At 60.3% G+C, this 16,368-nt stretch overlaps 1 protein-coding gene across 7 annotated transcripts in view; it reads left to right on the top strand.

Moving 5' to 3' along the window:
* MAD1L1 (mitotic arrest deficient 1 like 1) overlaps nt 1-16,368 on the top strand; it is a 412,429-nt gene that overhangs the window by 210,964 nt on the left and 185,097 nt on the right. For all 7 annotated transcript variants that reach the window (XM_033193959.1, XM_033193957.1, XM_033193958.1 and 4 more), the window contains one exon: nt 4,149-4,289. In XM_033193959.1, coding sequence (XP_033049850.1) covers nt 4,149-4,289 — 141 coding nt within the window. The remainder of the gene's footprint in view (nt 1-4,148; nt 4,290-16,368) is intronic.

A 16,368-nucleotide genomic window follows, 5' to 3' on the forward strand; every position in this document is an offset into this window, starting at 1 on the left:
AACAGCCTCGGCCTTGGGCTAGAGGGGGCGGAGGGAGGGAGGCAGGCCCCACAGCGCTGGCCGTGGAGGCCGGGTGGGAGTGGGCGGCGGAGGCTGGGTGAGGGAGGAAGAAGATGGGTGAGGGGCTGCTGCTTCATTGGAGGGGCCACGAGGTACTCATCTCAGCTCTGGGCTTCTCTGGAAAGTGGGGGTTGGTTCAGGGGTTCTGAAGAGGGGTCTGTGCGTGTGAAGCCGCCTGTCTGCCTCTCACAGCCCCTTCAGGCTGCCGCTGACTCCCAGGGGGGAAGCCCTCTGTGCCCATGGTGTGGGCTTAGGCAGTGCTGGGCGCCTGCCTCACCAGGCGTGGCCATGGCCAGAGGCTGTCCCCTTTGAGCAGGCGATGCCTGCCCCGCCTGCCTGCTCTCCTGGTCCTCTTTCACGAGCAGGTGCAGTCATAGTGGAAGAACCAGGTGGACGGCAGTGAGGACATCAGTGACGACCGTGGCTGCCGTGCATTCATAGCCCGTGTATGCAGGTTCTGAGTGCCTGGTTTTCTGTGCCGTGCTGCATTTGAACTTCACAGTGAGCCTAAGGTGCTCTCTGCCCTCTCCTTTATGGTTGAGTGTCCTGAGACTCAGAGAGGCTCATTATTTTTCCCAAGGTCACACAGCTAGTTAGTGTCCTGGTAGGATGTGGGCTGTGTTGGGTGTGTGTGTTGGGTTTGACTTGGGAGCTGGCCTGGGGATGCACACCTCAAGTGACCGCTGCTTGGGGGCCACGGGGCTGGTCTCTGCCCCCTGCGGTGCCTCCATCCGCATCCCCCCCGCCCGCAGCACCTCCAACAGGGCTGGCCTCCTGCAGTCTCCCACTCCTGCGGGTGCTCTCGCCACGGCAGCCCTGGTCTCTGTCTCGGCTTCCTGGCCTCGCTGCTCTGCTCTCCCCTGCCCTTCCCAAGCCCAGGCCCAAGGCTGTGCCCTAGGTTTCTTCCTCCAAGGGCACTGGGCCCTGTTCTGCCTGCTGTCTTAGCCCCTGCTGCCCAGGTGCCCTGCCCCCGCTGTGGCGTTCTCAGCCTCTTTGGGGATCTGTCATCCCGTGAGAATTGTCGGTGTGCTTGGGGCCTGTACTCAAAAGCTCCGTGGTAATTAGCGCGCTGGAGCACCCGCTGATGAGGGGATGAGCGTCATTATCTCTGTCGCTCTTTTCGCAAGGGTCCTCTGGGCACCTGCTCACGCGGTTCCCTCTGATTGGAGTGCCCTTCCCCACCGCTGCCTCCCAGGGCGCCCAGATCCTTCCTGCAGCCTCCCTGGGTGAGCAGCCCGATAATCCAGGCCAGGGCGGAGCCGCCCTCTACTGACACTCCTCCCGGCCCCGGTTGGCCGGTGTATCCAGGGTGCCGAGGTCCCGTCCTCAGCTGACTTCTGCCGGGTGATGCTGACTGCTCACATTCTCTTCATGTGGCCGTTTGTTGCATGATGAGCACATTCTATTCCTTAGAACCAGGACATCTCTGTACCCAAGGAGGAGCAGCCTGTGGACAGTGTAACTCTGCTAGGTGCTTCTTGAATGAGTCTGGGAGGCCCTGTCAGCACCACCAGCCTCCTGTTTGTTCAGCAGTTAATCACCACATTTGTTGAGGTGGAAATGAAGCAGATTTGCCCACAAGTGGAGTCAGCTGTTAAAAAGCCATAGCAAGTCACCCACACCGTGCCTGCTCTTTCACTCCCGGTGACAAAACAGTTTCTTGGAAGGGTACAAGCAACAAACTTTCTAATACTTTTCTCTGTGCCAGCCAGTGCTAGCCTGGAGTTATGCTGGAGAGAGCCGTCACGAAGGGAAGCTCTCGGAGATTTACCGATCAATAAAGGAGACGATTACAGCTTGTTTACCAAGGGAAGTCCCCCGCCCTGGCCTTGCGCGGCGTCTGCACGTTGGTACTGACAACTCCGGTAACTGGCTTGAAACGATAAAAGTCAATGGGAAGATATAGGATTTCAATAAGATTATGACACGCGATAAACCTCCCTGTGCAAACAAATTTTCCACAGATATGTGACCTGTTCCAGTTGGATTTGTAACTTTAATTTCTCACTTATTGAATTTTGAATTTTTTGTCATCAACTAATTATGGAGTACACACCAGGGTGGCACCTGTGTCCCCGGCTCAGGAGATGGCAGGAGAGCCCCAGATGTGGCGGCCTGAGCTCCAGGGGCTTCTGAGAGAGCAGGCTGGGGTTTCCTCAGCCCCCGCAGCCTCGCCCTCTTCACCTCTGGGGGATGGACAGAGGGCCTGGCAGGGACTCAGGCAGTCCTCAGTGCTGGGGAGCACTGGGTCAGTCTCTCCTGGGAGCAGGGCGGGGCCTGGGCAGGGGCTCAGCTTGTGTATGTGCAGACTCAGGAGGTGGCATGGAAAGGACCCTGGTAGTTTTGTGGACTCCGTTTCTGGATGGGGGTCTTGCTCCCCAGGCTGCCTGATTGAGCCAGTCTCTATCAGGGCCATGAATTTGCCTTTTCGGCCAGTACTGGTGGGGGCAGTCCCCACAGCTCCCCTGCCCTCACCTGGTGGGGAGCACGCTGGTTGTGACACAGTGTGGTGGTGCGGGGCTGGGCTGGAGCATTGGCCCTTTGCCCAGCATGTATGTTGGGAAGGGGCATGAGCCAGTGGAGACCATTTGCCGGGTTTGTGAGGTTCTTACTCTCGCTTTCTGAGCACCGGTTGTTTCCAGGGCAGCCGGCTGGACAGTTCATTCCTGATAGCATCAGTCTTCATGGCTGCCCTGTTTCCTATCTTGTCAACGAAGGAACTGAGACTAGGGGAGGGAGCTTGAATAGCTGGCCTCAGGACAGAGCTAGGGCTTGGACCTGCATCTTGTAGCTACCTGTCTGCTTCTTCCTGGGCTCTGCTACTCCAGCATCCTCTCTCAAGAATGGGGCAGAGCCCCAGCAGAGGCTACTGAGGGCATCAGTTAGATGTCCCTGGGGCACCTGTTAGAAGGGCAGATTCCCAGGCCTGCCTGTGAAGATCTGGAAGCTGCCCTCCAGCACATCTGTGTGTCTGAAGGACTGGCTCCCTGATCATGTGGGCTCCTGCAGGGCAGGCAGGCGGGAGGAGGTCCCCAGCCTGCGCCTGGAATCTGCTCCATCCAGACTCAGCTTCTGAAGCCATAAGGGTCTGGGGACCATGGTTGAGGCCCGCACCTGGGGCAGGGAGTGCAGGCAGCGGTAGGCCAGAGGGAAGACCACGCTTCCCTGCAGTGCCATGTCCTTTGTGGGGACTGTCTTAGCAGTTCAGTTCGCGACCCATGGGCTCCCGCAGGGTCCAGAGGCAGCACACGGCTCCCGGGGCCCCTGATTGGCTGACCCTCACTGTCAGCGTGTCAGGCAGGACACAACTGAGCAGGAGTTTCTGCCTGGCTCAAAATCAGCCCTGACACTGTGGTCAGTGCCGTCCCAGGAAGCTGAGGTCTGCTGGACCTGGCTGCTGTGTGGGGCCTGCATGCAGCCTCAGACATCCCGGGAGCTCTGTGGGAAGATAAGGAGCTCGCAAGCCCAGATCTGAAAAGTGAGGACTTGGCCTTCCCGAGAGCCCTGGGTGGTTGGATGAGCGATGGGTTGCCCGTCCCATTGGCAGGCAGCTTTCTGGTGCACACTGTATCTCCTCCCTCGGCAGGTCCGGGCAGAGGTCCCAGGAAGAGGAGGACTCACCCAGCTCTGGGCCTGCACACTGTCATTCCCCTGGGCCCAGTGTCACTGGGACTTAGAGGAGTCATGCAGACCCAACAGAACAGGCTGGGGTGGGAAACCTGGGCTTCTGCCCACTGTGCACCCTCGCCCTGCGTGTGCTGTGTCCACAGGGGCAGAGGCCGCTGCTCCCAGCACACCCCGTAGCCGTACTGCTGGTACGAGGTGGAGCCCATGCCCGCCACAGTAAAGGCCTGACATGGTCAGAGCGGGAGCCGGGGCGAAGCTGGGGCTGCTGGCATTTACTAGGTCTGGGGGCGCCAAGCTCTGGGGCCCTCTTCACCTTGGTGGGTGGGCTCTGGGTGCTGGCCTGGGTCCTCACGAGGGAGTCTCTCACGTGACGCAGCTCTCGTGGGGCCTTCCCTGAGCCGTCTCCATCATTACCTCATCCCCCGCCCCAGGTCCTGACCAGCTGCCCTCTATGTCCACAGGAGCGGGACGGCATGCGGGCCATCCTGGGGTCCTACGACAGCGAGCTGACTCCGGCCGAGTACTCGCCCCAGCTGACACGGCGCATGCGGGAGGCAGAGGATATGGTGCAGAAGGTGCACAGCCACAGCGCTGAGATGGAGGTGCGGGGCCGTGGGTGTGGGGCTCACGTTGCTGGGTGGGCCTTCCCCTTGGTGGGCCTTCTCCCTGGTGGGCCTTGGCAGAGCCTGGGGGTTTGGAGGTCTGGTTGCCGCTTTCCTAGTTGCCGGCTGGCAGGCGTCCATCGGGGAGGGTGTCCACGGGCTGCTTCCTCTGCACGTGGATCCATGTTAATTCTCATGATGGCACCTGCAGCGTCCTCAGCTGTCAGGGTGTCCCAGGTGGCCCCAGCCTGCAGGCAGATGACACACGGACAGTGCCCCTTTGACGAGTTGGGACCCCCTCATGATGCCTGTCAAAGGGGCACTCAAGGTCCTTCCCCTGTGAGGGGCATCTGCTGAGGAGACCTGGTCTCCAGGTGCTCAGAGTTGTTGCCCGGGCTCCGGTCCCCACTGCTGGGGTGGCTCTGCTGGGGCCTGACGGGCAGGGCATGAGGCCCAGGGCTGCCCAGCTCGCTGCGAAACTGGGAGAGGTGTTCCTCCTTCCTGCAGCCTCCAGCCTGCATCCCTCTCCTGGCTCCAGGGTCCTCCCAAGAGAGGTGGCCTCAGCCTTGGCTTCTGCCTTTTCCCTGCCCCGTGGGCCACCGTGACACTCTGTTCCCTTGTCCAGCTCTGAGCAGCTCTCACCTGTGCAGTGGGAGGAAGGAGCTGGGGATCGTAGGGCCTGGGCGGAGACCATGTCCACACTCCCTGTCCACACTCCCCAGGCCAGGGGCTCCCAGCACACCATTCCCAGCCTAGAGCTTGAAGGGCCCGTGTTCTCCTCTCGAGGTTTGCACCACTTCTCCTTGAGCACAGCACAGCCCCACCTGGGTGTGGTGGGATACGTGCCAGGGTCTTCTGGCTTCATTGGCACACACCGCCGCCGGGTGCCTTGCTGTTCCGCTCTGCCTGGCCCTTTACCTGGCTACTCAGTCTCACTGTCACCATATCCTGCGGAGTGGGTGCTGTTGTGACCTGAATTTTGCTCACGAGAAAACCCAGGCCCGGGGCGGTCAAAGGACATGCCCAGGTCACCAAGCTGGCGTGTGACGTCGCCAGGCCACGTCTTGGAGGGCCTGGGCCTGCAGTGTCTGTGGGCACAGCTGAGCTCTGTGAGCTCGTTGGTCTCAGGGCTCATTGTGTCTGGGCTGGGCCTTGGTGGCGGAGACTGTGGTGAGATGGAGATGCAGACGAGGGCGTCGGTGTGGCCTGTCGCCCTGTTGTAGGCCGCTGTGTCCGTTCCTCATACATCCAGTGACCAGCTATAAGATGACCTGGGTCCACCAGTGGGAGAGCCAGGCTCACAGGCATGACCACAGCCACCTTCCGGCCAGGCTGCCGAGCACACACAGCAGGCCGGGCCCTGTGTCAGGGAATGTCCGACAGAGCCTCTGGCCCCTGGAGCTGAGCTGCTGGGTGGCGGAGACATTTAATGAACAAACGTAATTCACGTAGGATGTTAGGAGGAGCTGAGTTTCTGGAGAAATGATTGTAACGGAGGGTCTCAGGGAGCCGCGCTGCATGGCCGTCCCAGCGGCTGATCAGGGAAGATGGGAGGAGGAGGTCGTCAAACTGCATCTAGAGAGTTGCTTGGCAGATGGTTCAGTGGTTTAGACGGGGCGCAGGCACAGAGGCTCAGGCACTGGGGATGGCGTGTGGCGAGAATGACAGGTCCAGGCCCGGGGCCCACATGCACCCCCTACCCCTTGCTCACATGGAGGCCGCGCCAAAGGGCCTTGGGACTATGCCGTGTCCCACCTATGTCCACCACCTATGGTGGTGAACCCTCACCACCACGCTTGGCGAGAGTGAACCGTGGGCCTGGGACCACCCTCAGGCACTGGGGTTTCAGGAGAATCAGGCATGTGGAGTGTTGGGCCCAGCAAGCCCGGAGCAGGGTTGGACTCTACCAGCACTGACTAGTCCTCACTGCAGGAGTTCACACGGCTGGTCCTCCCCTGAGCCCTCACAGCCCCCTCTGCCCATCCCCCGGGTGCCTCCAGAAGCACGCCAGCACCCACAGACTTCCCCCCAGGACCCCGCCGCACTGGCCCGTGTCTGTGTTGATGCAGATAGCCATGGTCTCGGCTGCTGGCACAGATCCCAGAGAGGTCTTCTGGGCCCGTGGCTGCTCCCTGAGCCTGTGCAGGTGCCACTGCTCTCTGGGGTCTGTGGAGCAGCCACCACCACATCCTGCAACATGACAGCATGACCTGATGCCTTGCCTCATCAGAGAGGGCACCTCCGCGTCAGCCCTCTCCTCCCAGGAGCCTGGGAGAGGCATCTTCGCCCTTCCGCCGCAGCGGGACCAGGTCACCCGTGGAGCCTCTGCCCTGCCTTTCCCTGAAGCGACAGTCGGGCGGGAGGCTGGGGGTGCCGGCAGCTCCTGGGCTGGGTTCCTGCCTTGGGGGAGCATCTGCTGTGGGCCCCCCAGCTCTTGTCCCTCCCCATGGAGGTAGTGCAAGTTTGGGAGAACGTGGCCCCAACTCTGGGAACTAAGCACGTTTGCAAAGTGAAGGTGGGGCCCCAGCAGGAGCGTCGTGCTCCAGGGAAGGTTGGGGCGCGGCTACACATGCAGTGTGGCAACGGTGGCTGCGCCCTCTGTGCACAGGGAGCCCCTGGGGCAGGGACACCAGCCCAAGCCAGGGATGTCCCCGTGGAGGGCCAAGGGACTGTGCTGGAGACCCTGTCCATGCCGCCTGTTTCTGGCTGTTGGTTTCTGTGAGGGTCCCGTCTCCTCTTCTCCCCGTGGTCAGGGGGTGGGGGGGCTGCCATCCCCCCAGCTGGGGAGAGCTCCTGACCCCTCGTGGCTCAGGTGCTTCCCCCAGCCCCCCGCCTCCCACTCTCCCTGCTGTCTCCACCTGGTTTTTCTTTTCGTTTCCCGTCTCCTTTTCCCTTGGTTTTCTTTCTGTCCTCTGCATGTCTGTCTGATAGTTCCTGTCTCCATCTTTCCCTCTCCCTTGGCCGCTGTTCACCTCTCTGTCCCCTGACACGCTCCTATGTCCTCTGTCTTTGGGTCCCGCAAGCCTTCCCTGAAAGCTTGCCCAGCACTGGGTGTGCCCCTGGGGAAGGCGCCTCTCGGGGCAGGTGAGGATCTGCTACCTGACGGCCAGGTGGGCTTGGGATAGTCGCTGGCGGGAGGACGCGGCATCGTTCTGAGCATGGTTCACTTCCACCCACCTGTTAGCTAAGCCGGACACCAGTCCGTCCCCATCTGCTCAACCAGACACACCAGTCCGTCCCCATCTGCTCAACCAGACACACCAGTCCGTCCCCATCTGCTCAGCCGGACACACAGTCCGTCCCCATCTGCTCAGCCGGACACACCAGTCCGTCCCCATCTGCTCAGCCGGACACACCAGTCCGTCCCCATCTGCTCAGCCGGACACACCAGTCCGTCCCCATCTGCTCAGCCGGACACACCAGTCCGTCCCCATCTGCTCAGCCGGACACACCAGTCCGTCCCCATCTGCTCAGCGGACACACCAGTCCGTCCCCATCTGCTCAGCCGGACACACCAGTCCGTCCCCATCTGCTCAGCCGGACACCAGTCCTTTTTCATCTGGACCATGTTTTTATTCCAGCAGAGACCTTGCAGGAAAACAGAGTATTGAGTTGGGAGAACCCCAGACCCGTCTGGTGAAGTTTTGCCATCTTGCACGGTGTTATTTATTCCATTTAATAAAGTGGCTGTAGGAGCTGGTAGCGTGTGTCAGGAGTCCTCTGTGGACGGAGCTGTAAATACGCAGCGCACACCACCTTGATTCAACACATCGGCCTGATTTGTGTTTCCGACTTATTTCGTTAAAACAGATTACTGCACTGCTGGCCGTGTGGAGGTGTGTGGAGAATCCCTGTTTCAGGTTGCAGTGACTCTGAAGTGGATCCTGACAATTTAGGGGGAAGTGGCCATCATGGTGTTTCCGCCTTCCCTTCCTCCCTGTGGCCTCCCAGAGAGGCTTGGGCAGCTCTGCAGTGCTGTCACTTGGCTGCTGCGGGTGGTTTGGCTCCAGGAGGGCCGCGGAGAGCCTGGTCTTCAGGGCCTCGGGCTGTTCACCAGGCCCGATACTTGTGAGTGTATTGATTATTGATGATCTGATTCCTGCACCGAAAGAACGTGAGATGACTGTGCTGTAAAAAAAAAAAAAAAAAAAAACTTGAAACAGTTAAAAATCACGCAGTGTACTTAAGAAGAGTGGACCAAGGGGTTTATGGAAATCGCCCTGGAGTCTGGGCTGTGGGAGCCTCTGCTGTGTGGCCGCAGGTCCTTAGTGGGAATCGCGAGGTGGTGGCTCCACTCCCATCCACTCCCAGAATGGGGCGTCTGTGCAGTACAGAGCCGCGCTAATCCGGGCTCTCTGTGACATGCCGGTGCCACCCCAGACAGCACACACTTTGAGCACCACTGCCCTGCACAGGAGCCGACCTTGCTGTGTGTGAGGAATAAGCCCAGGGCAGGCTCTCTCCTCTCCACCACGGGAGGACCTGCTGCCACCCTCAGAGCATCCCCCAGGGTGAGCATCCACCCCATAGCCTGGTCCCTGACAGTGCACTGCCTGCCTGTTGTGCTCTGTGGCCGGCGCTGGGCTCACAGCCATCCTCAGGCCTCCACGCAAGGAGAGAGCTGCTGTGTACAGCCTCACCTGGAGGCAGGTGCTGGGGCTGTGGCCTGGGAAGCCCTGTGGAGACCCCGTGGTGTGCTGCCTCCTGCTTCTTCACATTGTGTCACAAGCCACCAGGAGACCTGGCCAGGAAGGTGGAGGCCTGAGCTTCTGTCCCATCCTTTTCCATGTGACCATGACTGTGGGTGGGGCTGCCTTCCCCCAGCTCCAGCCTTCACACCGTGTGTGGGGTCTGTGCCTCGTGCCCCCCGGTCCTCCCCAGCCCATCTGTCCTATGGCCGCTGGGGTCTGTGGCCACCTGTCGTCGCTGTTTGCTGCCATGTCCTGGCTGGCAGAAGTGTTGGATCACAGGCAGCGACTTCTCACCTCGGGATAAAAATAGCCTGGCCGAGGCCTCTGTGCGGCACCTCTGTGGTGCTGAGGGCGCCAGGGCTTGGGGCTCGTGTCTGAGCACACGTAGCCACCCAGGACACGTGGTCCCACCCAGGAAGAGCTGTGTTTGACCCTTCAGCCGCTCGGGTGGAGGCAGCTCTGTGGTCACTCGGTGCCCGGGTCCCCACAGCCTCCGCAACCCTCAGTGCTCCCTGGCATGTGCCCCTGAAGCTTGGCTCCGAGTGGGCTTGGCCTCTCCTGGGGAACCTGAGCACCACGTCTGACGCTATTTGGGATGGAGCCGTGTTCCTTCCCGCCAGAGTTTCCTGCGTGTCTGCACCCAGCCCGGGGTGGGCTGTGGAGGAGGGGCTGAGGCTAGGGAATCGCCTGGCCTGCCCGCAAGGAGCCTTGGCATCTGGTCTTCCCAGCCGTCAGCCTAGCCCCAGCACCGGGCCTTGGGAAGCCCTCTCTCCATCCCACTGTCCCCGCGTCAGCACAGGCTGCACCTCCCACTGCCTTGCAGAGCCAGCATGAGCTTGGGGAGCTCTTGTCTCCAAGGTGAGGACACTGTGGCCAGGCCCTGGGGGCTCCACCCGGTCACCCAGGGAGTGAGAGGTGTCTGTGTCCCCCGAAGGTGGCTGGGCCGCCCCACAGTCAGTGCCACAGTGCACGGCCCAGGGTGCTTCCACAGGGGTCGCTCTGCTGCCCACCCACTGCCTCCGTCACAGACGCGGGTTCCTGGAGGAATCCTCCCGAGACCAGCCTGAAGTTGCGCTGTCGGAGGCCCTGCGGGAGCTCCTCTCCAGCGCACACTGGGGCTGTGCCGGCTCCTCGCCCTTGTGAGTGTGGTCCTCCCCGAGCTCTGGGGATTCCACGTTTTAAAGGCAGCTTTATTGAAATATAATGTATACTCAGTAAAATCCCCCAAGTTTATCTGTGTGATTTGATCCATGTTGACAGTCAGTTTCTTTGCACCCCCGGCTCGGCTCGTGGAGGCCACTGATCTGGGGCCTGTTGCTGTTGTTTCGGGCTTTCTTGGAACTTCATGTAAATGGAGTCCCACAGTTGCTGCATCTGTCATCGCTGACTGCACAGTGCTTTGGAGACCCAGCAATGTTGTATCAGCAGCTCATTTATTACAAAGTAATTCTTTGTCCTAAGACTCTACCAAAATGGTCTGTCTGTTCACCCGCTGGTCGGTACCAGGGTGGCTTCCCGTTCTTGCCAGTTAGGGACAGAGCTGCTGTGAGTGTCTGCGTGCCAGACTTCCTGTGAATGTGGGTTTCCATTCCTTTGGGCTCCGCATCTAGGAGTAGGAGTGTGGGCTTTAACTTTTTGGCGGGGGGAGACAGGGTGGGGACAGAGTCTCGCTCTGTTGCCTGGGCTGGAGCGTAGTGGCGTGATCTCGGCTCACTGCAGCCTCTACTTCCCGGGTTCCAGTGATTCTCCTGGCTCAGCATCCTGAGTAGCTGGGACTACGGGTATGCACCACCACACCCGGCTAAGTTTTGTATTTTTAGTAGAGACTGTGGGGCTGGCCAGCCACCTTCGGGGGACACAGATACCTCTCACTCCCTGGGTGACTGGGTGGAGCCCCCAGGCCCACCATGTTGGCCAGGCGGGTCTCAAACTCCTGACCTCAGGTGGTCCTGCCTCGGCCGCCCAAAGTGCTGGGATTCCAGGTGTGAGCCCCCGGGCCGGGCCCTAACTTTTTAAGACATTGCCAAACTCTTCCCAAGTGGCCGTATCATGGCAACACGTGGGGGTCCAGTGACATGTTCTCGCCCAGGCCGACGGCACCAGAGCTGGGAGAGCTCTCCGCTGTGGCACTGTCCGCTTTGGTATCGGGATCCATCGGGGCAGCGCGTTTCACTCTGGCTTAAATCTTTGTGTCTCCAGTGACCGACGTGCCCAGCGTTTCCCATGCTGCTCCACCTCGGTGCCTCTTCTCTGGTGGCCTCTGTTCAGGTCCCTTCCTTCTGTCTGATGCTGGCGTGCCAGGCCCAGCTGCCCGCCTGTGCCTCCTGGAGCTCCCATTCCTCTCTCCTCACCCAGCAGGCCTGCTGGGCTCTGTCTGTGGCGCTGCCCCGGCCTAGGTCCTGGGGGACTCACCCCGTCCCTTCCTGCAGCTCCGAGCTCTGAGCTGCCTGCCCTCCCTCACCGGAATCCCACGGTTCCTAATGTGTGTCTGGTTTCTGGTGACTGAGGCAGGAGAGCACAGGTACGTCTGTGCTAGTTCCTCCAGCTAGTCCAGAAGGAGAAGTTCTAGAGCATTTGGGGCCCATGAGAGCCTGTCCCCTGAAGCTTCCTGGTGTCCCATCTGGGGGTCTCCTCTGTGCACACAGAGCATGTTGTCTTGGGTCTCTCGGGACCCTAATGTCCTGCCTCGCCTCTCCTGTGCTGGGCCGTGTGGGTTTAGTGATGTCCCGTGTCTCCTGTGCTGGGCCGTGTGGGTTTAGTGATGTCCCGTGTCTCCTGTGCTGGGCCGTGTGGGTTTAGTGATGTCCCGTGTCTCCTGTGCTGGGCCGTGTGGGTTTAGTGATGTCCCGTGTCTCCTCTGCTGGCCTGTGTGGATTTCAGTGTTTCCTTTGTTTTTCTTTCTTCAGCCGTTTTCTTGGAACGATAAGGTGAGGGAGGAGTGGACGTTTACCAAATGCTCCTTGGTGCTGAGGCTCTGCTGTGAGCTTCTCACACTCTCCCTCCACAGAACCTGTCACACCAGGGAGGCCCAGGACAGGCACGCAGTGTGGCCGACCCACACAGGCCACAACTAACTCTGTTCCCCCGACTCACTCCTGCCCTGTCCACACCCGCTCTCATGTAAAACATTTTTTGTTACTCGGAAACTTCATGTCTGACCACTTACCCTGTTTGAGCTACACACAGCAGTGTGTTTCCTTGAGTGACAACAGGGCCTTCTCTGTCTGTGGTCTCTCCACATTCCTGTTCTTAGGAGCACCCACCTGTGTCTTTTCAGGTTATGAGTGAGAGGTGGCTGAGGTGTCCTCCACCCACAAACCTTGTGCTGCAGAATGTCTGTAAGCCAGACCTGAGCTCCCTCCTGCCTCCCTGCCACTCCCCATCTCCATGCCTGTGGAGCGTGCACTCCATTTCACACTCTGGCCCCTCTGCCTACTGAGCTGCTGTCTGGTGGCTGCTCTGCTGAGAACCCTCCGCGTGGCGTCACCTCTGACTCAGGCTTGTGCGATGTCCCATTTGGCTATCCATTTGGGAAGATTCAGCGGGTTACAAACAACCTTGTTTTGTTTTGTTTTACATCTTTGTTTTTGTTTTTTTGACACAAGGTGTCACTCTGCTGCCCAGGCTAAAGTGCAGTGGCACAGTTATGGCTCACTGCAGCCTCAACCTCTTGGTCTCAACAGATCCTCCTGCCTCAGCTCCCTGAGTAGCTGGGACCACAGTTGTGTGTTGCCACGCCCAGCTGATTTTTAAATTTTTTGTAGAAACAGGATCTCTGTATGTTGTCCAGGCTGGTCTCGAACTCCTAACCTCAAGCAATTCTCCTGCCTTGACCTCCCTAAGTGATGGTCTCCCAGGCATGAGCTCCATGTCTGGCTGAAATCATTTATCTTTATGGTAGCAGAACCGTCCTCCTTTTCCTCCCTAATTCGTCCCCCAGGGTGCTAGAGTATATGTTTTAATGGAAATATAACACAATACACCAAAATGCACAGATGGCAAGTTTTCAGTCTGTCGGACGACAGAGTGAGTGTGTGTATGTAACCCCCCAATGCAGGCGAAGACACAGAACCTCACGGGTCACACAGGACCCTGTGGATGTCTCATTGCAGCCTAAGTGACACTTGTGTGTTCAGTCTTCGGTGAAAGGCGGCTCTCACTGTCTGGAAGCCGTCTCTCTTCATGGCTGGATGGCTCCTGTGATGCCCGCTGCTGTCTTGGTCACCTCCTGGGGAGCACTCAGCTTGTCGACGTCTGCCTTCCTCAACCCAGGGCCCTGCTCAGCGCCAGGCAGGCGTGTGAGCCAAGCCACAGCTGCTCCTGCGGCCATGCAGTTGGCCTCCCAGCCCCATCCCGGGGCTGCGCTCTCATGGGAGCTACTCCAAGCAGGCTCTGCCCAGGTACCCGAGACCAGTGTGCGAGTCTGAGTGCAGGGCTCCGCGGCTCAGAGTCACTTTTCGCGAGCGACTCTGGCTTTGAGGATATCTCAGAAATCTCACTGGTCTCTGTTTTCAGGCCCTGGGTCATGTGAGGATTTCAGATGCATGCGGTTTTTTTTCCCAGCCGTTGACGGAAGTGCTGGGCTGATGGGGCTGGTACAGAGGTGGACGCCTTGGCCTCAGGCTGTGAGCCACCTGTGAATGAACTTGTCTTCAGGCACACGTTACTCGTGCTGTCCTCACAGAAACCTCGTGAAACCTTCTGGAGATGCCTGAGGCCTACCCGCCTGCCGCCGGAGGCTGTGAAGGCTGAGGTTGCTGTGGCCTGCCTGGCCTCAGCAGGTCCCTGGGCTGGCCACCGTGGTCATGGGTCCACCCTGCAGTGATGCTGTGTCGGGAGGCATGGGAGAGTGGGGTGGGCCCGGGACTCACGCACAGCTCCCAGCCCTGCTGCTTCCGGACTGTCCTGCCTCTTCCAAGCTGCACCTGTGAAGCGCCTTTGACCTTGCGAGGTTGCCACGTGGACTGATGTAAATGGGGATGACGATGTGCCTCACCTGAGGCCGGTGTCCACGGTGCCAGCCGCCTGTGTACCCAGGACAGTGTGCCAGGTGTGGCAGACATAGCCAGGCTGCAGGGGGTGTGGGCAGCTCTAATGGGTGCTTCTCGCTGCCCAGGCCAGCTCAGAGCCTTGCCAGGGGTGCGGGCAGCTCTCATGGGTGCATCTCGCTGCCCAGGTCAGCTCAGAGCCTTGCAGGGAGTGTGGGCGGCTCTCATGGGTGCTTCTCGCTGCCCGGGTCAGCTCAGAGCCTTGCAGGGAGTGTGGGCGGCTCTTATGGGTGCTTCTTGCTGCCCAGGCCAGCTCAGAGCCTTGCCAGGGGTGCGGGCAGCTCTCATGGGTGCATCTCGCTGCCCGGGTCAGCTCAGCACCTGTTGTCTTCCCCCATGTGTGGGGTGGTCGCTGGCCTGGTAGCTTGTGGATGCGGGTAGACCTGGGCGGGGTATAGGGTTGCATGAGGAGAGCATGAATGTGGACGGCGAGTGTCTACTGTGTGCTGAGGCTCTGCCCGGGGATGTGGGGTGCCCCGGATGCCCTGACCCAGCTCCCTGTGTCCCCGGGAGCGCCCGGGGCTGCAGCTCCGTGAAGTGCGTCGTGTCTAGGCCCAGATTGGTGGATGTCCCTGTTCCATCTGCCGTTCCCAGTCCCAACTGCTGGTGACCCCAGCAGTGGCCGGATTATCCAGGGTTCAGCTGGCTGTGAGGAGGGCAGTGTGCTGCTCCCAGGCCCTGAGGCACCAAGCTTTCCAGTGTGCGGTCCACACAGCCCAGCATGACCACGGCCACCTGCCTCCTGATGACAGTGGCTGGGCGGGCTCCAGGGCCTCCCTGGGGCAGTGTGAGGGCACCAGGCGGGGCTGGTGGTGGGCAGAGCTCAAGGCCAGGCAGTGTGAGGGCAACAGGTAGGGCTGGTGGTGAGCAGAGCTCAAGGCCAGGCAATGTGAGGGTGCCAGGCGGGGCCGGTGGTGGGTAGAGCTCAAGGCCTTCCCTTCACCCACAGGCGTTGCACAGGGGTATTGGGCAATGGGAGTCACTCGGGTGCCCCACTGAATGGGGCACCACACCAGAGGCTTGGGGGGCTCAGGTGCTCACACCTGCAGCCTCCATGGGGGCATCTGGAGCCTGGGTTTGACTCTGTTGTGGCGTCCAGAACCAGCAGGCACCAGGATGGCCCATGGGAAGTCCAGAACCTGGCTCTGGCTGGGCCTGTAGGGGAGCTTGGGGGCCCATGGTCTGCAGAGCGGACAGGCTGAGGATTCTTGGCTGTTGCCTCAGGGCTGTGTCCCCAGGGGCTGTAGTGCCTCGTTTTCTGTGTCTCCAAACATACTTCCCCCATCCCCACCACATGTGCACATGCCACACACAGGTGTGCATATACATACCCACACTTGCATACACGCACATACACACGCCTCCCTGCCTTGGTCTCTCCTGGTGACTTGCCCGGTGGTTTCCAGTTGCCGCTGGGCCAGGCCTTTGCCTGCCTCTCGATTCCTCCCTCATTCTCAGGCCTGCTGGGCCTCCACCCTGCAGATCCCACATCCCACTACAGCCTCCTGCCTCACTCCGGGGCTGGCCCTCCATCTCCTTCCCGGCCTTTCGTGTGTGCTGTGGCCTGGGGAGTCTCACAAGGCCCCCTGCCTGGCTCTTCTTCCCGGGTTCTAGGTCAGAGCCACAGTGTGTTTAGGTGGTGGGGGCAGTGGGGAGCCAAGGGTCGTGGGAAGGAGTCAGGAAGGGGCAGAGGCAGAGGATGTGGGGGAAGGCAGGAACTGCAAGGGCAGAGGCCCAGGGCAGGGGTCTCCGAGGTCCTGAGCCCCGTGCACTGTGCAGGTTATGGGTACAGGGTCACTGTCCCCAGCAGAAAGCTGGACTGCTGATGTCCCAGCACCACAACAAGGCCCAGCCTTGCTGTTCCATGAGACCTGTGAGTAGGAGGTGGCTGGCTTTTCATTGCTGGCTTTTCTACCCTTAGTGTGGGGTCAAGCCTTGTGCCCTTTGGGGAGTGTGTGGGGGCAGGAGACCCTTCCGCCTGGGTCGGGGTCCTGCTTGGGGGTGGCTATGGCGGAGGAGATGTTCTGAGGTGAGGCCTCTGCCAGGAAAGTCACCTGATTCTGTTCTTTAAGCATGAGCCTGCCAGGGAGAGTGAATGGATTTCCTCTGATCGAAAGTCCCATGCTGAACCTTTCCCTCCGTCTTTCCCCAATTCCACAGTCCCTCTTGGGCCCACCCCTGGCCACCCCATTCACAGTCAGTTTCCTGCGAGAGGTTTTTAGAATGGACCTCGGTTCTGTCAAGCCTCCCGCAGCCCACTCGGTCTCCGTCTCCATCAGTGGGCTCTGGGCCTCGTGGGGCGGCTACACTGGCCCCTGCCAGTCCTCTGGCCACCCTCTG

The sequence above is a fragment of the Trachypithecus francoisi genome, unplaced genomic scaffold (genome assembly GCF_009764315.1).
Source record: "Trachypithecus francoisi isolate TF-2019V2 unplaced genomic scaffold, Tfra_2.0 Lachesis_group4, whole genome shotgun sequence".
NCBI lineage: Eukaryota > Metazoa > Chordata > Mammalia > Primates > Cercopithecidae > Trachypithecus > Trachypithecus francoisi.